This window comes from Camelus ferus, chromosome 5 (assembly GCF_009834535.1).
Source record: "Camelus ferus isolate YT-003-E chromosome 5, BCGSAC_Cfer_1.0, whole genome shotgun sequence".
Lineage (NCBI taxonomy): Eukaryota > Metazoa > Chordata > Mammalia > Artiodactyla > Camelidae > Camelus > Camelus ferus.
In genome coordinates, this window is record NC_045700.1 from 91,931,536 (window position 1) to 91,959,345 (window position 27,810).

The following is a 27,810-nucleotide window of genomic DNA, read 5'->3' on the forward strand; positions in this document are numbered from 1 at the left end:
TACACAGTAACCAGGTGGCCCTGAGGCCCCTTCCAGACCAGAGCACCCTTAGCCCTAGCTGTCTTGTGTGCAGGATTGGTCTTGGATGCTGAGCCTCTGACCCCCAGCCTGTCCCCTGCCTTGTCCCCTCAGGTGAGGATGGCTATTCTTCGCATCATTGGCCAGTTGGTCCTGTCTGGCTTCCAGGACAGAATCAAAGGCTGGGGCCTGAAGTACGTGTCTGTGCAACTTACCTTATCCACCTACAAACTGGTGAGTGGCCCTGACTAGCAGACTCCTGGGGAAGCTGGACTCTGGAAGGGGTTTCCACAGCATGGAGGCAAGAATGCTGCTCGTTGTACCTGGGCTTGAACCTACACGCATGTACTTTCAAGACACAAGTCCACAACACACACAGTGAGCTGCAGGGGTCTAGAACATGCTGAAACACGTGAGCAGCTGTGGGCATACTGGATACTCAGAATCTGAGTATCGAGCCTCATGGGGGTGAGGAGACCACAGCCAAGACCACGGCAAGACCCTGCCAGCCCACAAGCAGGGACCCATTGTTTCCATCTTCCAGACAAATCGCCGGGAGAGCTTTTATCAGAGGGACCTGGAGGAGAAGATGGTCCACAATGTCACCATGGATACCGTGAAGATCATAACCTCTTCTGTCAGTGGGGTGACCAATGTACGTGAGCCCCACCCACCCACCCAGTGGGCTGGCATGCTGGATCTGACGGCTCATGTCTGCCCTGTGCCGGGCTTGAGGGGAAGAATGCAGGCCCAGAATTCTGCACTCGTGCTCCCATTCCCACCACCTGGGATGACTGAGGGGTCGAGCCCTGATCTTCCAAATACCTGAGAGCTTGTCTTTCAAGATTCAGTTTTAGAGCTGGGTCTTTGTGGGAACCCAGGGGCCCCAGATGCCAGGGCAGTGCCTGGCACACCGTGGACTGAAGAAGTATCAGTTGACTTATTGCCTGAAATGTTTCCATTACCTTAAAGCCTCTTCAGCCCGGGTGTGTGTTTGTGTGCAGGCATGTACGTGTGTGTGTAAATAAGTGATTTTAGTGGTTTAATTCCACAAACATTCAGTGAGTTCCTATTATGTGAAAGACACCAGAGTATATGCTGGGAAGGCTCAGTATTACTCCAGGTTATTCACAGGCTTTTAGGGGAAACACAGGTGTCAACTTCTAGTTGCAATACAATGTGACATAGCAATAAGATAGGAAAAATTTAACATGACAGCGTAAGGAGGGACTCATGGTCCATTAAGTGAGGCCATGGGCTAGATGCTCCTTGTCCAGTGGCAGTTTATCTTAATTGCAGAAATAATAGTAATAATAATATAAATGACTGCAATCCATTGAGTGCCTACATATAGCAGGTACTGTACTAGGTGTGCAACATCATAGAATCTCATTCAATTATCCCAACAACACTTTGAGGTAAAGTCTGTTATTATTACCCTGCTTTTGTAGATGAGGAAACCAAGGCTCAGAGGGACTCATTAATTTGTTCAAGGCTTCTAAGCTGGTAAATAGTGGAGCCAGGATTAAAATGCTCTTTCCAGTTCACCATGCTGCCTCCCTGGGGGAACCCAGGAGCCGAGGATTCGGCTAGAAAAGGGCAAGCAACTTCACTTGTTAGTTAGTAGCACAGGAGCTCACCCCAAACTCCGAGGGGTGGGCGTGGGACTCAGGGGGACCAGGATTCGCTGGGGGTGTTCAGTGATCATCTGAGAGAAAGGGGAGATGGCAGGTGAAGCTGGGGGGCTAGAGACACAGCTCTAAGAGTCTGTAGAGAAACAGAATCAGTAGGAGATACAGATATATGTATGTACGTGTATGTGTATATAGTTTGCTTTATTTCAAGGAATTGGTTTATGCAGTTGTGAGGGCTGATAAGTCTGAAATTTAGAGGGCAAGCCAGAGACTCACACAGGAGCTGGGGCTGTAGTCTTGAGGCAAACTATCTTCTTCCTCAGGGAAACCTGTTTTTCCCTCTCAACTGATTGGATGATGTGCACTCATGGTATCCGGCATAATCTCCTGGAAGTATTATGGACTTTCATCAGATTTACAAAATACCTTCACAACCACACCTAGATTAGCATCTGATTGAATAACCGGGCACACTCACTTAGCCAAGTGGACACAAAACAGGACCATCCCAACTGGCGAGCATGGCTGGGTTGTCTGGCCCATGTCATCTCCGGAGGATCTGGGGTTAGAGGGAGGGCGCTGGTCAAAGAGGATGTGAGGGGAGTGGGGTTGGAGTGAGGCCAGCAGGCAGGGGGGTTGGGGGCCCAGGACTAGCTGACCCCTTCAGCCATGTCCAGTAGGTGCCACTCACACGGCCCTGACAGAGTGGGGCTGGCAGCAGCCTCGGGGCTGAGGTGGTCAGCGGGTCAGAGCGCGGTTCTGGAGAATTGAGGGCGAGGCAACACCATGGGGGAAGCCTGACCTGCCTCCTTGCATGGCCATTGGTTGCCCCAGCTAATCCTGCCCCCTTTCCCCGCCGCCCAGGAGTTCTGGGTGAGGCTCTTGTGCTACATCATGGAGACCGATTACATGGAGGCCTTGACCCCCATCTGCATCAGCCTCACGAACCTGGCAGAACAGCAGCTCCACACCAAGGATGTGGAGGCCAGTGCGACCAGCAGGAGCAGGCACGGTGAGCAGCAGCCCCGCGCCAGCTCACCAGGGTGCCCCAAACCTTGGAAGGCTTCCCCTTTCCAGGAAGCATTCTGGCTTCCAAGCAGCCAGGCCAGAGGCCACCCCTGCCGTATCTAAGGAGATTGAAATTGTACAGAGTTCCTCAGGAAGGTCATTCCTCACGTCCCTGCCCTCCGGCCCAGGCCCCACCTGCAGAGGGCCTGGCTCAAGCTCTCTCCAGGTGTGACCTCTCTGGGCCTCGGTGAGCCAGCTGGGGGAGCTACAGACATTCCCATCTGAGTCCTCTGAAACCAGCCCCACTGGGGTCCCCTCAGATTGAGCACATTAACACCAGACTCTCAAGAAAGTGACCAGGCTGACCTACTTATGGATGACACCGCTGTCACAAGGCAATGGCTCTCAAGGGCCTGGGGCATTGTGGATGGGCATGGCCAGTGACCAAAGGTGACGAGGAGCCTTCCAGGACCCAGGAATGGTGAAGGGCGGAGGCTGCTCTGAGCAACCAGCTAGGCTACCCTTTTAGGGCTTCCTCAAACCCCCACCCCGACTCTGGGGCTGGGTCCTCTCCTGGGCCCCCCACCTGCAGCTTCTCAGCAGGCCTGGCCCTCCCTCACCCATGGGTCCAAGTGCTGTGAGTTTACTTCTCAGGGGCTCATTGCCTCCCAAAGCCAGCAGAGGGAGGTGAAGTGAGGTGATGGGAGACAGACTCTCCCCTAACGGGTCCTGGTGTCCATTACAAAGTGGGCGAGTCCTGAGAACGCCATCTTCTAAGCCCCAGCCCATACGCCCTCCTCCAGCATAAGCCAATTCTAATGATGTTCTTTGTGGAAAGTCCCCTGTGCTGACCATCCTCCATTCTGGGGCAAGGGGATGCTGTCGGGAAGCACCTTGCAGGATAAAGCACGCCCGAGGGCATAAAAGCATGTGCTGGGATGGGCTGGGCAGCTTCAGCAGAGGTCGCAACTTCTTCTTTCTCAGTGGACCTGCCCGCACCGCAGAAGCTGCTGGCCCGTCTCCTGGTGAGTGGCTCACTTGGGCCCTGGACTCCTCTCCCTTGAGCACCTAATTCCCGGAGCCTCCTGGGAGAGGAGGGAGCTGGAAGCCTGACAGGCAGAGCTTTCCAGGTCTCTGTTGGCCCTCTGGGGTAGATGTGGTTGGGGCAGTATGCTCCCAGATTCCTCTGCTTGGCCTTTGAACGGTCCCAAAGCATCCCCAGGACACTGCCTGTAGCCTGCCAGTCCCCAGGGGATCGGCTCAGTCCTGCACCCATGTGTCGTCCTCCTTGTGTTGACCCTGGACACCAATCCCTGCTCCGTGGAAGCCAGGGTAGGGAGGGAGCCCACAGTCCCCCCTCTCATCTCCTTTCCTCCCTGCAGCATCCTTTTGGGGGATGCTCTGATCCCCGAGACTCTGTTTGAAAACAACCCATCCTCTCCAACTCTCCCCTTTATGAGCATGCAGCCAGGTTGAGGAGCGAGGGCCTGGGGCTGCCCAGCCCGGGCACAGCCCCCTGGAGTCTTGGTGCCCTCCAGGTGCTGATGTCATCTCCCTACAAGGGGGAGGGCCGTGGGATTGCCATGCTCAACCTTCTGAGGACCCTGAGCCAGAGCATCGCACCCTCCATGGCCGACATGTGGGAGCTGGAGATTCCGCTGCTGGTCAAGTACCTGGAAGGTGAGGTGCCCGGGTGTGCACCTGAGCCTGCCCCCGTCAGTGTACACGCTGGGTACTGATCACATGACCTCATCAACAGGATCCAAGGCTCCCAGGGGCTGGCACAGTGTATTTTAGTCCTTGGGAAGGTGGGGAGGAAAATGCCGAGTGGTGAGCCCATCTGCGGAAGTCCTCAGACACCTGCTGAGGAGGCGACCTAGGGTGGGGTGGAGGCAGCAGGAGACACTAGCATGTGTGGTCCTTCTCTCTGCAGAACATACTGAGTTTACTTGGAATCAGAAGACTTGGGAGGACAAGCTGATTCAGGTAGAGGCGACCCCACCTGCTGAGGCCAGGGTGGGGAGACAGGGCTGGGGGAGGGCTCCCAGTGGGGTTGGTGGGTGGGGAGTTAAGAGGCCCCTAAGGGACATATTCTCCTTCTGTCAGAGGACTGGGGGAGTACATACGTGTCCACAGCAGGAGAGGACAGAGAGCTTCCACCCTGGGGACCCAAGAGTCCAGGAAAGCAGCACAGGGTGGCAGCCCTCCCGCCAGTCCCCAGCCCACAAAACATTAGCCCTATTTGGGTTAAGCGGTCTAGAGATGGGTGGAGGGGGCTAGAATATGGCCCACCGATGTCTTCTGTCTCCCCAGTTTCTGAGAAACTCCCTCAAGAAGACTCGGGGTTCCAACTGGAGCCTGCGCCTGGGCAAAGAGCTGAACAACCAGATCGAGAGCTTCGACAGCCCCTCCCTGGAGAAGGTTGGTTCCTGGAGGCAAGGCAGTCCAGATAGGGAGGGACAGTAAACCGGAGAGGGTCCCGTGGTGTGTGTGAGGCCAGCTGTACCTGTGGCTGTCCACAGGGTCCTGGGAGGAAAGGCTGGTCTAGACTAGTGGGTTTTAGTTTTTGTTTTGTCCTGTTTTTCCTTAAGAACCTGCTTTGTTGGAGCTGGGACTCTCTCCTCCAGCCACCAGTTTCCCCTTCTTCTCACTTCACTCCTTTCAATATAACAACTTTTGTCAGCAGAGTCAATAGGCAAGGAATGAGATGTCTGAACATGTTTTGGTAAATAGTGAAAAGGGTGAGGATGACATTGAACCACAAAAGGTCAATGAGGGAAGAAGATAAGGCCTGGAGAGGGGAAAAGGAGTGGGCAAGCTGGGATTTGGAGCTGGACCCCCAACTTCTAAAGCAGGACACCTTCTATCAAACGATGCTGCACAACCTGTCCCCACCCCCATCTCCACCCCACAGATTCGTTTCTCACCCCTGACTCATCCAGCTATTAACTCATGGCCCCCACATGTGTATATTCCATTCTAAAAGGGTCTTCACAAAATTATAAACATTGTTGAAAATCAGAGATGATCTCAACCAATGGGAAGCATTTCATGTTCATGGATTGAAAGATAATATATTTAAGATACATTAAGAGGGTGACATCTCTCATTTATCTACAGATTCAACATGATCAAACATGATCCTTACCATAATCTCAGCTGGCCTTTCCCCCACAAGATTGACAAGGTGATCCTAAAATTCATAATGTAAAGGGCCCAGAGTAGCCAACACAGTTATGCTTAAAAAACGAAGTTGAAGGGCTCAGGTTTTGCAATTTGAAGACTTCCTGCATAATTGCAGTACACAAGGGAGTGTGGTACTGGCATTAGGATAGGTAATAGACTGATGGAATAGAATTGAGAGTCTGGAAAGAAACCTCACATTTCCTGTCAATTGATTTTCAACAAGAGTGCCAAGACAGTTCAGTGGGGAAAGAATAGTCTTTTCAACAAATGATGCTGGGAAAACTGCATGCCCACTTACAAAAGAATGAAGTTGGACCCCTTCCTCATACCATACACAAAAATTAACTTATAATGGATCATAGATTTAAATACAAAAGCTGGAACTATAAAACTCTTAGAATAAAACATAGGTGGAAATCTTCATAACCTTGGCTTGACCAAAGTCTTCTGAGATGTGACACCAAAAACATTGAGTGATGAAAGAAAAATGAGATAAATCGGACATCATCAAGACTGAAAACTCTTACGCTGAAAATGGTACCATTAAGAAAGTGAAAAGACGACTCACAGAATGAGAGGAAATATGTGCAAATCTAGTTCCTGATGAGGACCATGTGTCTAGAATATATGAAGAACTCTTACAACTCAATAATAAAATGACAAATAAGCCAATTAAAAAAGTGCAAAGGTTTGAGTAGATATTGCTTCAAAAAAGATACACAAATGGCAAATAATCACATGAAAAAATATTCAGGATCATTACCATTAGGGAAATGCAAGTCAAAACCGCAACAAGATATTACTCCACACCCACAAGGATGGCTATAATAAAAAAGATAATAACAAATATTGGCAAGAATGTGGAGAAATTTGAACCCTTCTATATTGCTGGTGTGAATACAGAATGGAGCAGTGTTTTTGTAAAACAGTTTGACATTTCCTTGATATGTTAAATATAAAGTTACCATATGATCTAGCAATTCTGCTCTTAACTATATATGCCTAGGAGAAATGAAAACGTATGTCCACACAAGAACTTGTACATGAATGTCCAGAGCATATAACCAAAATATGGAGAAATCTCGAATGTTCATCAGTGGGTGAATGGATAAACAAAATGTGGTATATCCCTACAATGGAGTCTTATTCAGTCATAGAAAGGAATGATGTCTTAACATATGGTACAAAAGGATGACCTTTGAAAACATGCTAAGTGAAAGAAGCCAGGTGCAAAGGAACACAGAGGACCACATATGGTATGATTCTTCTCATTTGAGATATCCAGAATAGGCAAATCCATAGAGACAGAAAGTAGGTGAGTTGGTTGGCAGGGACTCGCGGGCATATGCAGTGATTGCCAATGGGCACAGGGTTTCTTTTTTGGGGTGATGAAACTATTCTAAACTTGATTGATGATGGTTGTACAGTTTTGTGAATACGCCACTGAATTTGTAAACTTTAAATGGGTTATTTTAATGGTGTGTAAATTATATCTCAATAAAGATGTTTAGAAAAAGATTTTTACAGGTGTCACTTAAAACTTGCATTTGTTCAAATGTATACCTTTCATAGTTGAGTATGCAAAATAACAAATAGTAAAGTGTATCTTCTATCTCTAAATGCTATAGAGGTGTGGGTATAAGGTTTTATCAGATGTCCATTTAAGGCCAGATGCCCATTTGAAAGAAACGTGTATGTAATATTTAATAAGCAAATGCTTGTAATTCAACCACATTACAGTAATTACCTAGTTTCAGGAAAGTAAATAAATAAATAGGATTTTATTGGCTCAGATAACTTAAAAAGTCATGATTAAATACAGTGGCTTAAGGAATTTCCTCAGGACTCTCTCAGTCTCTTCATCGCTCAGACTGGCATCTTCCAGGTAGGGGCAAGATGGCTAATGTAATGTCCAGACTTACTACCCCAGTAGATAGTCATTCCCAAAATTAATATGCAGAAATCATCATCTTTCCTGTATACAAATACAACAAAAATACAATGTAACGAAGAAAGATCCTAGTGAAAGAAGCAACACACACACACACAAACTGGAAAAAAAAATGTAAAAAAAAGAAAAAAACATAGCAGCAACACAATGTAAAAATTTATAATCAAATAAGATAGCAACGAGATGAAATATATGGAACCAAAGTGAAGAACTCCAAACCACAAGGAGAGGCCGGGAAGCTGCCTGATAAAATTAACACCATCTCTGGTTCTTGGATAGGAAGTCTCAATGTTGTTAAGGTGTCCTTTTTTTCTCAAATTAATCTGCAATACAATTTGTTCCCAGTCAGATTCCCAAAAGGAGTTTTTGTGGAAATGTGACAGTTTTACGGAATTTGACAAGATTATTTCCAAGTTCATCTGAATGGAAAAAAAAACAAAAAAACAAAAAAATGAAAGACAGTAGCTAAAAGCACATTGAAAATGCAGCTTGTGTTTGTGCTCCTAGAACAGATCAAAGATGTAAGTGTACAAAATGAAATACAACCAGGGACCATCTAGAAGAATATGTTGATGAATATTTTTGTAATCTTCGTGTGGAACAGGCCTTCATATGCGTAAAAAGAAACCAAGAAAGACAAAGGAAACAAAAGAGGCCGTACTCTATGAAAATAAAAATGTTCTGTGTGACTGAACAACATCAGTTTGAATAAATTAAAAGGGAAATGAGACATTGGGAAACATACCACTGAGAGGGGTCTGCCAGCTGAGGCTCCTGATACATGGTTGTTAAGAAATGAGCCTATGAAAAGACAGCCTACAGGAAAGGAGAAAATATTTGCAACAATGCGACTGACAAAAGGTTAACATCAAGAATATACGAACAGCTCATACAACTCAATACTGGAAAAAAAAATAGGCGGAAGCCCTAAATAAACATTTTTCCAAAGAAGACATACAGATGGCCATCAGGTATATGAAAAGATGCTCAACATTGCTAGTTATTAGAGAAATGCAAATCAAAGCCACAATGAAGTATCGCCTCACACCTGCCAGGATGGCCATCATCAAAAAGTCTACAGATAGTAAATACTGGAGAGTGTGTGGAGAAAAGGGAACCTTCCTACACTGTTGGTGGGAACTTAAATTGATGCAGCCACTATGAAAAACAGTATGAAGTTTCCATAAAAAAACTGAAAACAGAGCTACCATAAAATCCAGCAATCCTACTCCTGGGTCTATATCCAGAAAAAAATGAAAACTCTAATTCGAAAATATTTGTAAGCCCTCAATGTTCATGGTGGAACTATTTACAATAGCCAAGACATGGAAACAACACAAGTGCCCATCAACAGACAATTGGCTTAAGAAGATGTGGTATATACATACCATGGAGGATTACTCAGCCATAAAAAGAATGAAATATTGCCATTTGCAGCAACCTGGATGGACCTGGAGAATATTATACTAGTGAAGTAAGTCAGACAGAGAAAGATAAATACTATATGATATCATTTATATGTGGAATATACAAATGAATGTATCTACAAAACAGAAACAGACTCACAGATATAGAAAGCAAACTTATGGTTGTCAAAAGGGAAGAGGGAAGATGGGGGAGGGATAAATAGGAGTATGGGGCTAATAGATACAAACTACCATGTATATAATATATAAGCAACAAGAACTTACTTTATAGCACAGGGAATTATATTCAATATCTTATAATAACCTATAAGGAGACATAATCAGAAAAAAAATCTGAAACCCTATGCTGTCCACCTGAAGCTAACACAACATTGTAAATCAACTACACTTCAATAAAAAATAACTGAGCCTCACACCATGCTTGATTTTAAATCCTGCTTCCACCAGTTCCTGCAAGTTTCCTCACCTCCAGATACTGTAATCACATTTACCTTACAGAGTTGTCATGTGGATTACACGAGCTGATAGATGTTTGTTCTTGTTATTTTTCCAAATATACACACGTTCTTACAAACAAAAAATAAAATAGGGGAAATAATCCAACAACGGGGAAAGAATATAGGCAGAAATTCAAAGAGTGGATCATGAGAAGACGCAAAGATGACTAATCAAAGAAACAAATCAAAATGCGAACGTTCCACCTTCAGTGATAATATCCTAAGTCAGAGAGAATGTGGGAAAACAGGTGCTCTTAGACGTGCTGGTGGGAGTGTAAACTGATTCAACTTATATAAGAGAGAAACCTGTCCCTCACTATTTGTAACATGCCTGCCTTTGTACAGTCCGACCCCCCAGAATAACCTGAATATTTCCTTTAAAGGATCTACAAAATGCATAATGTCTGCCCCCTTTTTTTTTAAACCTAGAGGAATGGGTAGCCAACTCCCCACGGCAGTGATCCCAGAGTGGGTCAGAGTAGGCCTGATGCTCGCTTCCTCCTTCTGCCTCTCCAGGGCTTTCTGTACCAGGCCTTGGGCTTCACCTTGGCCGTGGGCCTGGAGGCTGACAAGGTGGAGGTGCAGCTGCTGGAGCTGCTCTACAAGACAGACTACAGTAATGACTTTGACCGGGAGGTGAGGGTGCCCTGCCGTCCCCTCTGGACCTTCAGGGGACGCGGTGTGTGCACGCATGTATGTGTGCATGTATGTGTGCACGCGTGTGTACATGGCATGCAGGAGTGTTTACCTGGGCGTGTGTGTGCATGTGTATGGGGGGGCTCCTCTCTTGCCCCTGCCTGCTGCCCTCACCCTGCCCGGCTGGGTGTCCCTGCAGGGTGTGATTCTGTGCTTTGGCCTGTGTGCCCGGGGCCAGGTGAAGACAGTGCTGAATGTTTTGCATGACTTTGAGGAGAGGATCCAGGAGTCGGAGCAGTACTGGCAGATCGGCGCTTGGCGGGTGAGGCACTTTGCTCCACAGTCAGGTCCAGGGGGCCTCTTAGAACGATGCTCTCCGCATCCAACCGAGGTTCTTGCTAGATTTCAGTAAGGAACTCCCGCTGTGTGTCCTTCACCAAAGTGGCTGAGGTCCGGAGGCTGCCTCTGACAAACCTTTGCTCTCAGATTATCTGAAGAACATAGGCTGGGTCTTTTCTGAGCCCAGAGATTATAAAGGAGTCCTAGCTCCTGGCTACTCATGGTGACCCCCTTTGGCCAGCAGCAGGGGTCTTTGCAGGCCTCACTCCAACCCCCTGGATCTGAAGAAGCTCTCAGGTGGTGCCCAGCAGGTGCTTGCCGTGTGCTGGGAGCTCTGCCTCAGTGAGTCAGTGGAGCTGGGATGGAGGGGCTGTAATGTCCACTGTCCTACAAGTGAGAGCTCAGAAGCAGGTTCAAAGGCCCGCAGAGGACCAGTGCGGATGCTGGGGGTTGGACCACACAGCCGATGGGCGGCCTCCGGAGGCTGCCCCTCCAGGCCATAGGGTGCGGTGCCACAGGTTGGCTGAGTCCCCAGTGGGCAACCATCGAGAGTCACTGATGCCTAAGGTTTTGCCTTGACCTTGGACCCTTGCCCTGGGGGTTTGGTAGTTTGAATGGGGAGATTTGAGAGTGTCCAGGCTTCAACCCCAGCTTCTCTACAAAGTGAGACCTGAGAGCTGGATTTCTGTTCGAGGCCTGGAAGGAGGGGGACCCCTTACCCTCCTTCCTGGTGGGCTTGGTGGCCTCTGACACCTCCTCCCAGGAGAGCAGGGCTGAGGCTCTCTTCCCACTGCATCCCCAGCATCATGAGAGCCCCTGGCCCAGAGCAGGTGCCCGGCAGGTGAGAGGATGAGTTGGGGCCCAGCAGCCTCTGTTTAGGGGTGTCCACGCAAACCACCTTCTCACAGCTAATGGGCAGTCGTGGCTCTGGTCTGACTTGCTCACCGCTGTACACCCAGGGCCTGGCATGTAGGGCTCAGTAAAGACACGTTGAATGAATGAGTGAATGAGTGAGCATTTCAGGCACCCAGGAAATAGTCAGCTGAAAGATCAGACCCTCCCTCTCCATCCGCTCAGTGGTTCTTCCCCTTCTCGTTGGCCTTGCAGAAGGACCACCCCTGGAGGCGGGAGACCGTGAAGGGCACCCTCATGGTGATGTACAGCTGCGTGGCCTCACATTGCCACCCACAGATGCTCCTCACCCACCTGGACAACCCGATCACTGCCAAGATCATTCATCACTACTCCAGCAGCTGCCAGGTAAATGTGGGTTGCCACACACCCACTCCGGTGCCCAGGGACACCCTCCTTGAGCCGGGCTGGCAGAGAGTCACTCTGCACCATTACCAGGACACCCCCAGCCCCACCCAGGGGACATCCAGGAGTCCTACTTGATACCCACCGTTTGGGAAGCCCTTTGCCACAGTCTGTGCTGTTCTCTGCAGCTGTGGGGTTAGGGCCGGGGGGCATCCCCCGCCCTCGATGGCTGGGCGGGGTGAAGGTGGGTCCCTGAAGTCACAGCAAAAGCCCCCCACTCTGCCCGGCCTCTCTCACTCCCTCTGCCCTCACCTCTGCCCCTCACCTCGACACCCGACCCCAGCCCTTTCACAAGGCACAAGAAGTGTGGTTGTCTGCAGAGATGCAAAAAGACTGGCTACTTTCTTGGAAAGATAAGGAGGAGAAAACAGAGGATAAAGCAAACATAACCTAAGTTTTATTGTTTTTAAGTTTGCAGTAAAGTACACATGGGATTTGCCATTGTAACTGTTTTTAAGCACACAGCTCAGTGGCATTAAGTACACTGAAACCGTTGTGCAACCATCACCGCTGTCCACCTCCAGACCTAAAACCAAACTAAAACTCTGTCCCCACCAACTCCCCTCCCCTCCCCCTCCCTCCACTTCCTGTCTCTATGCACCTGTCACTCCAGGTGTCTCATATAACTGGAATCTCACAGTGTCATTCTTTTGTGACTGGCTTATGTCATTCAGCATGATGTCCTCAAGGCTCATTCATGCCGTAAAGGCAAAAACAATTTTATCTCTGTAACTTATTCTGCCTCTTCGGTAACACACAGGGCTCGGAGTCCCCGGTCCGCGAAGTTGCCCACTGACCAGCATCGCTGTCCTTGGGCGCAGCGCGGGGGTCTGGGGGAGGCAGCACTTTCTGCGGGGCACTGGAGGGTGGTGTGCCCTGTCCAGGGCCTGGCCCGTGTCCCCACAGATGGTAAATGCTCTGTCAGGTGGCTGGAGGACAGCATGGGGCTGGCCGTCTCTTGGAGCACCCTGACGTTGACTCTTCTTCAGCTGGGGGAAGGAGCATCCCATGTGGCCACAGGGTCCAGGAACATGGGCTGGCGCCTGGGGTCTCTGGGGCTCACTCACAGCATGCCCCTCCGGTCCCTCGTCTTGGTCTGTGCATAGGACATCTACCTCAAAATAGCCTTCTTGAAGAGTATGGTGCAGGTCACCAATGCCATCAGAAACATCAAGGACCTGGAGGACTTCCAGCTTGCCCAAAAGGCGACTCTTACTGGCATTATAATGGTAAGCTGGGAACTTCCTTGGTCCTGGGCGGATTTGGGGTCTAACTCTGCTGACCGGCTTCTCCCTGGTCAGAGAGAGGCCCTGAAAGCATCTGAGGGACAAGGGGGTGACGGGGGTCTCTGAAGCCCCTCCTGTCTCAGTTCTGCTTTGATCCAACTGTAAAACTTCTGGGTGTGACATTCTGGAATCTGATGAAGGGTTTCATGGCCAGAAAACAGTCTGGAAAACAGGGTTGAAGACCCCGCCCCTCTTGGGCCCTGTGATGCCCCAGAGACGGCCAGTTCAGGGCTGGGAGACAGAGTACCCTGGGTCAGTCCAGATATAGTCCCAGTATTTCTGCATCGGAGGGGTCGGGGGTAGGGATCTTTTGCAAACAGGACTTAAAGTGTCACTGAACTCAGATCTGGCTGCTCGCTGCTTGAAAATCAACACTCGAGAGGCAGATGTTGGTAGAAAGGAAAGTTGCTTTTAATCAGAAAGCCGGCAGTCTGGGGAGAAGGTGGGCTCATGTCCCCAGAGCCAGCTCCCCAGGTTCTGTTCGGCCATGAAAGGTTTAAAGGAAGAGGGGAAGGAGCCTCAGCTAGTCGCTGAGGCGGGAGCAGACTTGGAGCCGCCTCTGGCTGTGCGCAGGCTCGCCGGCTTCTCGTCATCTTTCTTTAGTGCTTCCTTGTTCACACAGCTTGTATGTGAGATTCCTGAAGGGGAAGCCAGGGAAGAGATCTGGTCACCTGTTCTTTACTTAATCTTCATTCTTACTTTTTTGAAGACAAGGTACTGTGGGGTCAAAAGAATTGAAAGGTGTGCTAGTCAGAGTCAGTCCTGCTCAAGAAGGAGCAGCTAATGCCATGTCTGCAGTCTGGTCATCGCGCAGTTAGCCTTCTCCCTCTGGTGACAGTTATAGTGTCGGTAAAACAACTCAGGAGTGTGGTCACACAGTGAGTCTGGGACTCTGTTGTCCTCATCATAATGGCTTGAGCCTGCTCTTTTGTGACTCAGGGAGGCATGGGAGACGCCACTTTTCTACACACAGGAGGCAGGGGACGTAGGTAGAGGCTTTTGCGCTTGGGAGGGGGGTGGTCCGGGCAGAGTTCTGCTCGGTTCCAAAGCTATTTTTGCACAAAACTCTGTTAAGATCTTGAAAGTGTCAATGGTCCAAAGGCAAGAAGCCGTGACAGGGGGCTGCTGAGGGTGTGTGAGGCAGCCAGTGTTCCTGGTCCCCAGACCTCCTCACTCCCTGGCAATGCCTTGGCCCCTGGAAGCCACTCCAGCCACTCCTGGAGGGAAGTGAGTTGTGGGTGGAACAGGAGGCCCTGATTAGGAAACACCCAGTTGTTAGGCTCCCGCCGGGGGCCGGGAACTTTATGCCTGTAATACCCGCTGGCCTGGCCCAGTGCTCATTTCCATGCACGGGATCAGGAGCGGGAAGCGCCTTGCCCAGGACACACAGCCAGCGAGTGCAGACCTGATCCAGGAGCCCAGGCCTCTCTCAGCCCCACTCCTCCTGCCAGATTTTGCTGCCTTCCCTACCTAGAATGTCGAAGGCCACTGACTGTAAAAAGAATGAAAATGGTGTGGGGTATCAGAGCTGATCACACAATGTCAGGCCTTCCTGGCTGTCACCCCCGAGTGCAGCCGCCATCATGGTCACTGTCGGCCCAAGCCACTCGGCTGCCTGTCCCGGGACTCTGGGTGGCTGGGAGCTCACTCCCTGCTCTCCGGACAGACGATCATCAAGGCAGAACCAACTGACAGCCTGGTTTCTCCTGTACGGACGATGGCGATGGAGGCCCTCTTGCACCTGAGGTGAGCTGGGCCCCTGCCTGGGTCCCAGATGCCTCCCCTGGGTGGAGGCAAAGTCTGAGACACCCCCCCCCCCCGCCAGTGCTCTGCGGGGGCTCGCACCTCCTTTGCCCTCTCCTCCTCTGTAGCCAGCAAGTCGGGATGCAGCTTCCAGGGCAATGGGCCTTCCTAGGAAGTGGGGAGGTCTGCTCCCACCAGCTCTTTCCCATAATTCTCAGCAATACTTCAAGTCAGGCTCTTCTCTTTGGATTGGGAGGTGAATGGCTGGTGGTGGGTGGGCTACTCCTTGGTCCCTTAGGGGATGTTTTGAGCTAGAAATCCCACAGTGGTGATGCATAGCACAGCAGGGAAAGACCGTCCTTCAGGTTGGGCTGGGCTCAGTCAAGGAATGTATTTATTGATCCAGTATTGATACAGTTAATACAAAGTAATAGAAGGCTGAGGTTTGCCTTCTGGGAATTGTCTGTCCGCTGGTGGGGCAGGGGAAGGTGCGGGAAGAAAGGTGTTTGTAAATGAGTATTTGAAGTGGCCAAGTGGGCTCTAGGAATTCTTCACCTATGGCGTCAGAGTCAACATTTAGGCTCATAGCAGAACTCTCTGTCGCTTTAAGAGGGAGCACATGGGCAGATTTCAAACAAAATTCACAAACATCCCTTCGGGGACTTGGAGGTAAGAAACACACACACAAGGAATTACAGGTCGGAGCTGAGTATTTGTAGGAAAATAGCTAAGTAAAACCAAACAAGGGGGCTGCTAATAAGATGCCACTCAGTCGATATAACAAAGGCTGTCAAAGGCCTTGGTGGGAGAGTTGGCTTTTGACTTAAACAAAATGACCAGATTTGGGTAGGAGCTGAACTGGCAGGGTGAAGTGCAGGACCCCTTTGGGGGCAGGGATTTAAAGCTGGTGGTGGCTCCCAATGCTGGAGGCACAGCAGAGCCAGCGGGGAACTTTGAGCGGCGCTGATACCCACCCCCACCCTAGACCCTTAAGTAAGATCCCCGGAGCTGGGCATGGCCCTTGAAGCCCTTAATTGAAAAGCCCTCCTGTGATCTTAGTGGGCACCTAGGCTTGAGAACTGTCTATGAAGTGGGCAGAAAGAGAATGAGCTAGCACGCACCAAGCAGCTAGCTACCACCCCAGAAGGTTTATTAAAACACCGACGGCTGGGCTCCATTTTGGAGTTTTTGGTTCGGTAGCTCTGCGGTCGAGCCACAGAATCTGCATTTCTAATAAGCTCCAGGTATTACCATTGAAAACCCCTGGGCCAGGACCAGCCTGGGAGGCAGAGTCCTTGGTTGTGGTTAGGGAGGAGTGATGGAATGTTCCAGAACAGGAGAGGGGCAGGCTCAGCACAGGCGATAAGTAGGAGAGGTGGCCCTGGGCCCCTGAGTCTCCCCATCAATCACAGACAGTCACTGGATACTGGTGGTGGGTGGATCCAGGGCCCTGGGAAGGGATGCAGGTCTGAGCCCCCAACCAGGGATGCTGGCCTCTCCCTCATTCTCTGACACACCTCCACACCCCAGGCTGGGCAGAGGGTGGCGGGTTCTCAACCCCCCACTGACTGCTCCTCTTGTCACTTCTTTCTCTAGCAAACTGAAGCCTTTCTACTCCACAGAGGAAAGCAGTGAGCTGATGGATATCAGTATACATTCTGTCATTTCTCTCCAACCCCCAGGAGAAAATGAGTCCATTAAGGTAGGTCCCTCTGGGTCACCTCATTTTCTGCGTCAGGACTTGGAAGTTCACATTAACACGGGCAGTGCCGAGAGCCCACCGTCCTGAGCCACCTGGGAGTGGCTGGAGGCAGCAAAGTGCAGCAGGCTCTGTCAGTAAGTGTAAGGGAATGCTGGCTGCTGTAACAAACTTCGAAATCTCCATGGTTTAACATGATGAAAGTTTATTTCTCCCTCACATTAAGTCTAATTGGCAGCAGAGGTGGCGATGAGGCTGCTTCATGCGGTTATTCAGGGACCCAGGCTGACAGAGGCACCAGCGTCTCCAACGCATGGCTCCTAAGTCCCTGTGGGCACTGATACCCAGCTTGAGAGAGAGCCTGGAGGGTTTCTAAGCCACTTTGCCCATCTTCCACTGGCCAGAACTCAGTCACATGGCTCCACCTGGATGCAAGGGATCCTGGGAAATGTAGTCCTTGCCTGGATGGCTGGTTTCCAGTAATGCTGTGGAAAAGGAGGACAAATCTTTTGTGGGCAGGTCGCCATCTGTGCCTGAAGGTCTTGGCCCCAGATGAGGGGTCAGGAGACCTAGGCTCTAGGAGTTCGGTTTTCCCCTTTGTAAAACGGGTCCCTCTAGAGGTTGTCTCACACGTCACATGAGAAGCTAGGTTTAGAGAACTCAATCTAAGCAAAAGTCAAAGGGCGATTATCAGACCATCTCACAGTACGTGACCCTGGAGTGGACCTGCACAGAGTCGGAGTGGGTGGCTGTGTGTGGCTCCAGCTCTCCCCTCTCTTGACCGCAGACCCTCTATGTGAACACCCTGTGCGCCCTGGAGCAGCTGATGGAGGGCCTCATGCAGAGGCAGCTGGACCCCAAGGGGCTGCAGGAGATGGTGCATGTAAGTTGTCTGGCGAGGGGCCAGAAGCCAGGGTGGCTACCCCTCCCAGAAAGCTGGCTTGAGAGCCAGAGGCTCTGTGGGAAGCAGGGGTACACATTAAAAATTGATTGGGGGAATTTTGTTTAGATAAAACTTCAAAGTGGCTGAGAAGCTGCAAGAATAGTACAAAGAACTCCTGTACACTTTTCAACCAGATCCACGGTTCTTAATAATTTTGTGACTTTCTTTTTCTTTCTTTTTCTCATTCACACACACACACACACACACACACACACACACACGCCCCTTTTGAATCACATAGTGTTGGTTGCTGACATGAAGGACAAAAATGTTCTCTTATATAACAACAACACAGTGATCAAAACAAGGAAATTTAATATTGAAGCAATGCTACATTCTAATCTACCTTCTAATTGTCCCAATAATATCCTTTTAAGTTATTTTCCCCCAAACCTAGGTTCTAATCTGTATTATGCATTGCAATGAATTGTCATGTCTCCTCACTCTCTCTTTCAACCTGGAACAATTCCTCAGCCTTTCATTGTCTTTCATAATGTTGGTATTTTTGAAGGGTGCCAGTAGGGTTTTTTCTTTTTTAATTAGGTTGTTTACTTTCTCATTATTGAGTTGGAGGAGGTTTTAGATGTTCTGAAAACAAGTCCTTTAGGTGATCTGCAAACATTTGCTCCTGGTCTGTGACTTACCTTTTCATTAATTTCAGTGTCTTTTGAAGAGCTGAAGCTTTTAATTTCGATGGAGTCTAATTTATCATTTTTTTCTTCTATGGGTCATGCTTTTCGTGTCATGTCTAAGTAATCTTTGCCTAACCCAAGACCACAAAAATTTTCTCCTAGATTTTCTTCTAGAACTTGGCAGTTTCAGGGTGTAGAGTTAAGTCTATGATATATTTTGGGTTAAGTTTTCTTTTTTAATATGAATCAAAGTTTATTTTCTTTTATTTTTTTGCATCATGGATAACCAATTGTTTCAGCATCAGTATGTCAGCAAGACTATCTTTTCTCCATCGAATTACCTTTGCATCCTTGTCAAAAATCAATTGACCACGTATGTGTGGATCTATTTCTGGACACCCATCCTGCTCTATTGATATATTTGTCTTATCTTTACACCAGTGTCATCCTGTCTTGATTCCTACAACGTTACATTAAGTCTTGAAATCAGGAGCAGACAGTAGGAGTCGACTGCCTTTGTTCTTTGTCACTGCGCCCCACAAATATTATATGTTGTGTTCTAATTTTATTTCAGTTCAAAATACATTTTAATGTCTCTTTCGACTTCTCCTTTGACCCATGGTTATCTAGAAATTTCTAATTCCAAATATTTGAGAGTTTTCCAGAGTTTTTTTTTTTTTATTCCTAATTTAACTCCTTTGTAGTCTGAGGACAGAATTTGCATAATTCAAGTCCTTTTAAATCAATTGAGACTTATTCCATTGCCCAGGTGTGGCCTGTCTTGGTGTATCTGGAAAGTGTTCTGCTGCTTTGGGTGGAATGTTCTAGATATCAATTAGGTCGGGTTGGTTGTCCGAGCTTTCTGCATCTTTCCCGATTCTGTCTCCTTGGTTATCAGTTATTGAGGGAGAAGCTGCTGAAATCTCTGACTTCCACTGGGGGTTTGTTTATTTCCCCTTTCAGCTTCATCAGTTTCTGCTTCGTGCTTTGTTAAACTCTGTTACTAGGGACAGTGACCACACAGGCCCCGGAGTGCGGGCTGGGCTGTGTTCCCGGCCTCTCACCCACAGGCAAACATTTGGGACAAAGCCAAGCTTGTCAGTCCAGCGCCTTCCTGGTGGGGTGCTGGGGGTGTTCTTTCTTCTCTCACAACCTCATCCCCCTAGGGGTGCGTGGGGCCTGGAAAGAGACCAGCGTCTAGAACCACCCAGGCCCTGCAAGTTAGACTCTGAGTGGGAGAGACCAGGAGAGCAGGCCAGGGAAGGGCTGGCCTCTGGATTTCAATGTCCCTTTCTGTGTTTCACGCTCTACTTGTAGCTCCTGGAAAAGTGGATCTTGTCGGAGAAAGAATGGGAGCGGGAGAAGGCCATGAACCTCCATCTCCACCTCATGCAGGTCTACGTCCAAAGTGTTGGCGTCTGTGTGAGTCCAGAAGCCCCCTGCCCCCCAGCCTGCCGCTCTGACACCCACAGAGAAATTCCTGTCTCTATTCATGAGAAGAGGAAATGCGTTTGAAATCAAGTCCTGCCCCTGGAAGGGTCCCCTGGCAGGAGGCTGCCTCGCTTGGGAATGGCAGAGGACGCTCTGGGAGGAGCTGGCCCTGGGCCCTCGGGTGGCGAGGGAGGGGGTGGGCGTGGCGTGGATCGGGTTTCATGGGGCCTGAGGTGCATGCAGGGGTGAGGCCACACCACTGTGAATACCACCTTGGTCAGGAAAGTGAGTATATACTTAGATGAGAAAATAAATCACTACCAAATCACACATTTTACAAAGCTTGACAAGTGCCACAAGCATCACAACATCTCGAGAAGCGACGAGGTGTTCTGGCTGGTTAAGCAGCTGACACGGCTCCGTGAGCCCCTGCCGCCCGCGCTTGCTGGCGTCACACTCTGATGGTCTGGTCTTCAGGGACAGTGTGGGTAGGACGGGGGTGTCCTGGGGCTGGGGTGTGGGGACAGGCCTCACAGTCTAGGGCTGGTGCACAGTGAGAACAAGGTGGGCAGGACCCCAGTCCTGGAGCACCTTCGGGGGGACCCAGGCCCAGCAAAGCAAGGCCTGGGCCAAGGCCAGTGCTAAGTAACATCTGAGGGCAGGTGCTGCGCAGAGTGCGGTGCCTGAGTTCTCTGTCGTGGCTCTCACGACGTTTCCTGAAACAAGAGGCACCATTATCGCCTGTGATTGACAGACGCCTCTGATTTACATGAGGGCCGGAGGCTAAGCACCCAACCCAGGTCACACAGCGAGGGAGCGGGGATGCCCAGATTTGAAGCCAGGTCTCAGTCACAGGAACCAGGTGGGCGCCCAGACGCAGTACCTGGGCCCGAGGTCACAGGGGCGAATCTGAGCAGACTTCTTGGACCCTGGCTACTCGACCTCCAGGGGCGCAGCTGTGGGGCTCGGGAATGGAAGCTCAGGCGCAGGCAGGCGGTGGCAGCCTCCCCCTTCCCAGACAGGAGTGGTCTCAGAGCGTGTTTACCCTCTCTGGCTGCTGGTTACACTGCCTTCGGGCAGCACCACGTGTGCTTGGCTGGACAGACGGTGTGAGCCTTGAGGTCTTCTGTACTTCAGATCCCTCTGAAGCTGGGGCAGTTTGGTGCCCTGATCGGACTCATCGCCCCATGCACCTGTGACTCGCACAGAAGAACCCGCATGGCCTCAGTGGACGTCCTGTCCCGCCTGCTGGACCTGCACTGGTATGGGGAAGGCAGGTCATGAGAACCATCGTCTCCAGGCCGGGAGGGTTAACACCAGCAGCGTGGGCTATGGGGCTGTCTTGGGGTGGGGTATGTGGCCTCTCTGTGTAGACAAACAAGGGTGACCAGCAGGGATGGTGGAGGGGATGCAGAGCTCACTGAGATGGCATGGAAGCTCCCAGAAGGAGAGGCTCATTTGGTCAGCTGACTCACTGAGGGAGTGTGCTGGGCACTGAGGAGCCCCACTGGACACGGTCAGCTCACAGGCACTAAAGATGCAAAACTGGCCAGAGATGAACTCAGAGGAAAGCAGCGTGGTGACCTCCAGAGGGGGAGAGCTGGCCTCTGGCTTGGCAGCTGGCGGAGCGTCCGTCATAGGAGGGCATCCGGGAGAGCTGGCGTCTGAGCTGTGCGGAGAGGTGGTGCGAGGGCAAGGCTGTAGGATAGGAAGTCCAGGTGCTGGAGGGCAGTCCAGGCCGCGGATCCAGAGCGCCCCGAGGGCTGGGGCAGGAGGCCTCCATGATGCGGCCTGTGGCCCGGCCTTTGTCATGGCTGGTCATGCCTGAAATTGTATTCCCACCAGCAAGCCAGACCTGCTCCTCGTGGGGTGCTTCCAAGGAGTTGGAGCTTGAGAAATGTAAGGAGGACCTGCAGGGCTCAGACATGGAGAAGATTTTCAGTGCATCCTTCAGAATCGCCAAGGTGACGAGCCAGCAAGGTTGTGTGGGCTGTGGTCTCTGGGTGCCTGGGCCACCTCTAGGGGACAGGACCTTGCTCAGTTCCACACCCTCATCTGGGGGTCACGGCTTCTACAGCCCTTGGTCAAATTCATGCCGTGTGTATTTAAATGGCCTGTAATATGTAAGGTCCCCATTGTGGTGCCTGGCACATAGTAGGTGCTTAATGGCCCCAGGCTGTCTTCTCTTTGTCCCTATCATGTGCCACACTGAGGGTGGAGGGGGCCCCGGAAAGAACTGAACATGAGGCCCTGCACCCAGGTGGTGGTACATGGGCAGGCTGATGGTGCACTGGTGACCGGAAGCATCCAGAGCCGCCCACGCTCTAGGAGCTGCAGAGAGGCGAGGTCCCTCCTGCCTCACGGGGCAGAGGAGACTTTGTGGAGCAGGGCGGGTGTGCATCGGCAGGACAGGTGAAAGGATGTGGGGGCTCAGGGCATACCCTGAGCAAAGGCTGCAGGGCAGCAGAGTCAGGACAGGGAGGGTTTGGGGAGAAGCTTCCTGTCCGGGGTTCACTGGGGTAGGTGATGAGGTGAGGGAGAGGTTGGGGTGCCTCCTGGAGGCTTTGAAGTAGGGGCTGGTGACTGAGATGGCCGGAGGCTGGGCTGGGAGGCGGGAGGAGGCAGTGGCAATGGTTTGAGGGAGGATGGGGGCCTGGGCTGGGGCCGTGATGTTGGGCAGAAGAGCAGGGACGTCCGTGGTGACAGGTGGGCAAGGAGATCCTGGGGTCCTGGTTGCCAGACCCCGGGAATGCCCTGCTCTTGTTTTAGGTGGCCTGCTCGCAGTTTAACTGTGATGAGGTGGTCTCGCTCATCCGGAAACTCTGTGAGAACATCGGGGCCACAGAGCTGCAGCACGACAGGGCCTCCGCCGCCTGGATGGGCACCTTCCTCCAGATGCGGGTCAAGGAGCTGGAGGACAAGGTGGCAGAGCCGTGGCCTGGTCACCTGGGGCCTGAAGCTGCCTGGTGCACCCAGCCTAGAGGGACGGGCAAGGGCCCAGCCTCACTGGCTGAGGAGTCCCTCCTTCCCCGCCCCCCCGTCCCCCCCCCCCCCCGCAAGCCCATGGCTGTAAAGAGGAAGAGGAAGTAGTGTTCTAGAACAAGAAAGAGCACGTGGAAGGTAGCTCGGTCAGTAAGTGGATGGTGGGCTGGAGGCCCGAGGCTCTCTCTCCTCGACCACACAGCCTCCCACACCGAAAGTCTGACAAAATCCTGCAAGAGACTAGAGGATGCCTTGGAGGGGGTGCTGGTGGTTTAACCTACCCATCTTGGGCAAGAGTCCCGGAGGAGGGGTGTACAGTGGGTGAGGGCAGGCGGTCCACGAGGGCTGGGCTGATGCCCTTCCCCTTCCCAGGTGGCTGAGATCCTGGGCGCCATCCTGGTCCACCTGCCCGTGGTGGAGCAGCCGGAGGTGCGGCGCATCCTGACCGAGGGCATCCTCCTGCTGGCATACCACCACCAGGAGACTGTGCTCACGTCGCTGCTGCGGCAGCCCCTGCCCATGGAGAGGTGGGTGCCCTGGGGGTGGGGCCAAGGCCTCCAGCTTCACCCAGTCCCTGCCCGACTCACCACCATCAACACGTCCCGGAAGACTTGGGTAGTGTCTTGTCTGACCCTGGGGCAGGTCAAACCCTCTTCCTGAATCGCCGTCAGCGGTACAGCTTCTGGGAACCTTGGACCTGGAGTCTTGATTTTACAGCTCCATCCTATAACTTCCTGCATCACCCTCTCTGGGCTCAGAGAGGACTGAGTGGAGGACTGAGCTTGGGGCCGGATAAACCACAGGATGTGGCCCCATGGCCCGAGCAGGCCTCTGGAGAAGCTCCACTCTGTCCTCCCTCCTTCCCCACCAAAGTCCTGAGAGTGAAGTGACTGGACCAGGTGCCCAAGGGAGGAATGACAGAGCCTTAGGCCCCTTAGGAGGCCTCATAGTAAAGTAGGGCAAACCCTCCTTCTTAAATACACAGTGTTCAGTCCTGGTGTCTCTGTCACAGTGTCGCACAGGCAGCTGGCAGGATCTCACCAGTTTGGGGAATGAGTATGTTGGTATGGTACTGGAATTCACTGGGGAGGGCCTAGAAAGAGCTGGGCAGGTGTTCCCAGATCAGTGGAGACCGAGGAGCAAAGGGCAGCCTAGAGACTTGGTGGAGGGAGATGTGGCAGATGCCATGGAAGATGCTATGACCAGAGAAAAGAGAGTTTGGAGCAAAGTCATCAGATCTAGAAACTCCCAGGCTGCCCTGTGTGAGATGCAGGCCTGGCTCCACCCTTGAGCTGTTTCTTGGAATGACAGCCCTGCCCTGGGTCCAGGTGGGAAGGTGGTACAGGTGGCTTGATTTAATGAGGGTTAGCCCCTCTTGGAGCAGTGCTGGGGTGGGGCCTCTGGCTGGCGTTTTTGGTGACCATGTTATGCTGGCTTTCACTGTATTGGTTAGCTATTGCTGAGTAACAAATTGCCACCAACTTGGAATAACAGCCGTTTATCACCTCCCAGATCCTGTGGTCAGGAGCCTGGGCTTGGCTGAGCTGGGTCGTTTGCTCAGGGTCTCACAGTGCATCGAGGCATTGGTGGGCTGTCTTTCTTTCTGGAGCCCAGGTCTTCCTTCACTCTCATGTGGTTATCTCTTGAGTCATAGGCCTGAGGTCCCCGCCTTCTTGTTTCCTTACACTCCCAGGGCTTCTTTCAGAGAAGCTGTTGCTAGTGAGTGTGCTATGCCCACCCTCCATTCAATTCTTGCCACCAGGCTCCCTGCCACACCCCCCACCCAAAAGTCACTTCCCTGCACTTGAGTATTTGGTTTTGTGGATTCAAACAGGCAGTTTGATCCTGTTGTATTTGTGGTATTAGTGCTTCAGAGCCCACCAGCCCCCACCTGCTTGTACCTGTTACATCACTGTCCTGGGGCCCTTCCCTTCTTGGCAGGGCTGTGGGCTTGGACTTGGGGATCAGGCTGTAGTCTGGCAGGTCACCTGACCTCCACAGGCCTCCTTTCCTCTTCTGTGGAATTGGAGACGGAGGCTCCTTCCACACTGACATGTTGGGATGAGTAAAGTGATGCAGCATTAGCAAGCTGCCTAGTGCCCACCCGACATGGCCGGGCACTTGGAAGCTGTGACAGGACACATACTTAAAGTCATCACACAGTAGGTCCGGTGGGGTCTCCTGGGGTCCCCCAGCAGCAGAGCTGGGGCTTCCGAGCGGGGCCATGGTGTTCCCAGCAGTACCGTGAGCAGAGCACATGGCTGGACGTGGAGCTGGGACCCAGCTTCTAGTTGCTCAGGCTTTGGTGGCTCACTCCACCTCCCTGAGACCCAGAGTCCAGCCCGTACCCAGGGGGCTGCCCTAGAATCCACAGGGGCTCTGACCCACCAGGACTCATGGCCCCAAACCCACAATCCTTGTCCCCTGTCTTTGGCTAGCCACCTGATGGAGGTGTGGCTGGCTGTGGTGGAGAATGTGCCCCTTGCCCGGGAGATGCTCCGCGGGCTGATGGGCCGGCTGCAGTTGAAGTTCACGCCCAGGGCCAACGCCACCTCCAAGGCCGACATCTGGCGCCTGGCCGCAGTGGACCCTCTGATGGTGAGTCACAGGGCAGGCCCTCCTTGGGGGCTCAGTTTGAACCCCGACACCTCTGGCCCTTCTATCTGCAGATCCTGTGCACCATCTACCTTCTCATTGAGAAGATGGACAAGGGCGACATGCTCCCGGGGCTCTTCCCGGACCTCGTCTACACCCTCCTGCTCCAGCTCAGCAGCAGCCAGGAGCCGGAGCCCGTGTCGCCCGTCTTGAAAACATGGAGAGTCGTCCACACGGGGACTCTTCCCGAGGAGATCAACCTGCAAAGGTACTCTCGAGGGTAGGTGGGCGTTGGGTGCAGAGCAGCAGGCCTGGGCTGGATGCGGCCTCATAGAAATCACTGGACTCCAAGTGTTACCTCCACCGGGAAGCCCTCATCAACCCCTCCTGGTGGGGAGGCGTTCTTGGAAGCTAATCTTACTCACAGCCCTCCCACCTATGAGTCTAGCACGGTATGGTTTTCAGAGTTTGAAGACTCACCCTCTCCCACGATGGCTCTTGGCCCCTTGAGTGAGGCCCCTCTGGTGTTGGGCACCCCTTCCCAGGCCTGGGTGTGGAGCGTGCCCCTCGGAGGCGTGATGGGTGCTCCTGGCAGGGCAGCCACGCCATGATGTGGCTTCTTCCAGGATCACGATCAAATCCATGCAGCTTTTGTTCAGGAGACTCAACACTGAGCCGCTGCTTCACAGCCTGGAAGAGCAGGGCATGTGGGTGCTCCTGGAGAGCAGCGAGACGTTCCTGCAGGGAGTGAGCCTGCTGGCCAGGTGGGCACCCAGCTCCACGGGGCAGGGCGGTGGGGGCTTGCAGAGACATCTCCTTGCTGCAAGGTCTGGGTCGTGGCTGAACCCCTCACTAGAGGGGATGGCTATGTTGTCCTGTGTCCCAGACTCTGGGTGGCAGCAGGGTGCAGGCAGAGAGCATCTTTTCTTCCAGCCCTTCCTGCTCCAAGGCAAAAAAGTGAGGTCCAAGGCAGGTGGGGTGTGCCCGAGGTCACAAAGGGCTTCTGAGCTGGGCGGGGACTGGGAATTACTTCCTGGATCCTGAGCTCTTATGGGTGGCCCTCATTCTGGTCCCTTTTATTAAAAGGAGATGGAGGGGGGAGGGTATAGCTCAGTGGTAGAGCGCGTGCTTAGCATGCAAGAGGTCCTGGGTTCAATCCCCAGCACCTCCATTAAAAAAAAAACAAAACTTAATCCCCCTCCCCAAATAAATAAAAGATACCTTTTAAAAAAAGGAAGTGGAAAGTCAGTACTGCAGTGACCCCTGACCTCTTAGGATACCTGACCCAGGGCGCCCTGCCCCAGAGCAGCTGTGCCCTCAGGAGCTGAGAAGCCCCCTCCCCGCGGTGCTGTCCTCTGCAGGCTGTGCGTGTGGATCGCGGAGGGCTGCGGGCAGAGGCTGTCGGAGCTGGTGGTCAAGGGCATGGAGTCGAAAACCCTGAGCTGGCGCATCAGCAGCACGGCGGTCTGCGCGGAGGTGAGGCCGCGGCGTGGGAGTGGAGGGGCAGGGCGGAGGGCGACCCCCGGGGTCTCCTGGGGACTCTTCTCAGGGGCAGACTCCCTGGTTCTGAGGGGCATTTGAGTCTGGTGGAGGGGCAGGCGAACATCCCTCAGTGTGTGTTCATTCACTCATTCGCTCCTTCGTTCATTCATCACATGAGTAATTTGGGGCAGGCACTACGGGATGCGGCCTGGGCCCTGATGCATAGCAGATGATGGATGTGTGCCGTGGTGAGTGCGGCAACACCAGGGAGCCAGAGGCGGGCTTCCCTTTGGAAGGCGAGCCAGGCTTTGCCAGGCAGGAAGGGGTGGGGGTGATAGCCGCTGGGGCCCAGCTACCCTTCCATGCATTTGGGGCACTTATGGGTCCTGGAGGAACTGGCCAGAAAACTCTTAGGAGAAATTCTGTTGGCTGCCTGATGCCCAGTGTGCCGTAGGGACCAACCACTGACCGAACGCAGGGGACAGCAAACTTGCTCTATAAGGGGCTGAGGATTTTCAGTTTTGGAGGAACCAATTAGGTCTTTAGTTTTCTTAAGGTTTATAAAACACACGTGCACACACGCATGCCGAGGGCTCCCCGTCGACTTGAGGTCCTGGCATTTTGCGTGCCGGCCGGTAGTGACCCTCTGAGTCCCAGATGAGTGGAATCCATGCTTCTTGTGCATTCCTGTTCAGACACGGTGGGCAGGGCGGTTGCCCACGGTAGCTGCTCCCATCGTGTTAACTGAAGAAATAAATGACGAATGAGTGTGTTCATAGAGGTCACCCTAGCGAGCGTTTCTGACGTCTTTCCTTATCAAATCCTCACAGCAACCCCATGAGGCAGGCCCTGGTATTGCCGTCCCTTTACAGATGAGGAAACTGAGGCTCAGAGGGGTTGAGTGGCTTGCCAGGGTCCCACAGCTGGCCGGCGGAGTAGCCAAGAGTTGGTCCCGGGAGCTGGGGCTCAGAATCCTCTCCTCGTCACAGAGACCACGCTGTGCA

The 27,810-nt window shown here is 52.1% G+C and overlaps 1 protein-coding gene across 1 annotated transcript in view; it reads left to right on the top strand.

Moving 5' to 3' along the window:
• Positions 1-27,810, top strand: part of MROH2A (maestro heat like repeat family member 2A) — a 43,272-nt gene that overhangs the window by 10,744 nt on the left and 4,718 nt on the right. Inside the window, exons 12-34 of the mRNA XM_032479181.1 lie at positions 133-252; positions 563-673; positions 2,517-2,664; positions 3,645-3,685; positions 4,199-4,340; positions 4,594-4,646; positions 4,974-5,081; positions 10,238-10,357; positions 10,557-10,679; positions 11,804-11,956; positions 13,120-13,242; positions 14,966-15,045; positions 16,639-16,744; positions 17,529-17,624; positions 19,634-19,738; positions 20,885-21,007; positions 21,592-21,711; positions 22,517-22,669; positions 23,102-23,256; positions 25,168-25,327; positions 25,399-25,604; positions 25,951-26,088; positions 26,686-26,800. Coding sequence (XP_032335072.1) covers positions 133-252; positions 563-673; positions 2,517-2,664; positions 3,645-3,685; positions 4,199-4,340; positions 4,594-4,646; positions 4,974-5,081; positions 10,238-10,357; positions 10,557-10,679; positions 11,804-11,956; positions 13,120-13,242; positions 14,966-15,045; positions 16,639-16,744; positions 17,529-17,624; positions 19,634-19,738; positions 20,885-21,007; positions 21,592-21,711; positions 22,517-22,669; positions 23,102-23,256; positions 25,168-25,327; positions 25,399-25,604; positions 25,951-26,088; positions 26,686-26,800 — 2,799 coding nt within the window. The remainder of the gene's footprint in view (positions 1-132; positions 253-562; positions 674-2,516; positions 2,665-3,644; positions 3,686-4,198; positions 4,341-4,593; positions 4,647-4,973; positions 5,082-10,237; positions 10,358-10,556; positions 10,680-11,803; positions 11,957-13,119; positions 13,243-14,965; positions 15,046-16,638; positions 16,745-17,528; positions 17,625-19,633; positions 19,739-20,884; positions 21,008-21,591; positions 21,712-22,516; positions 22,670-23,101; positions 23,257-25,167; positions 25,328-25,398; positions 25,605-25,950; positions 26,089-26,685; positions 26,801-27,810) is intronic.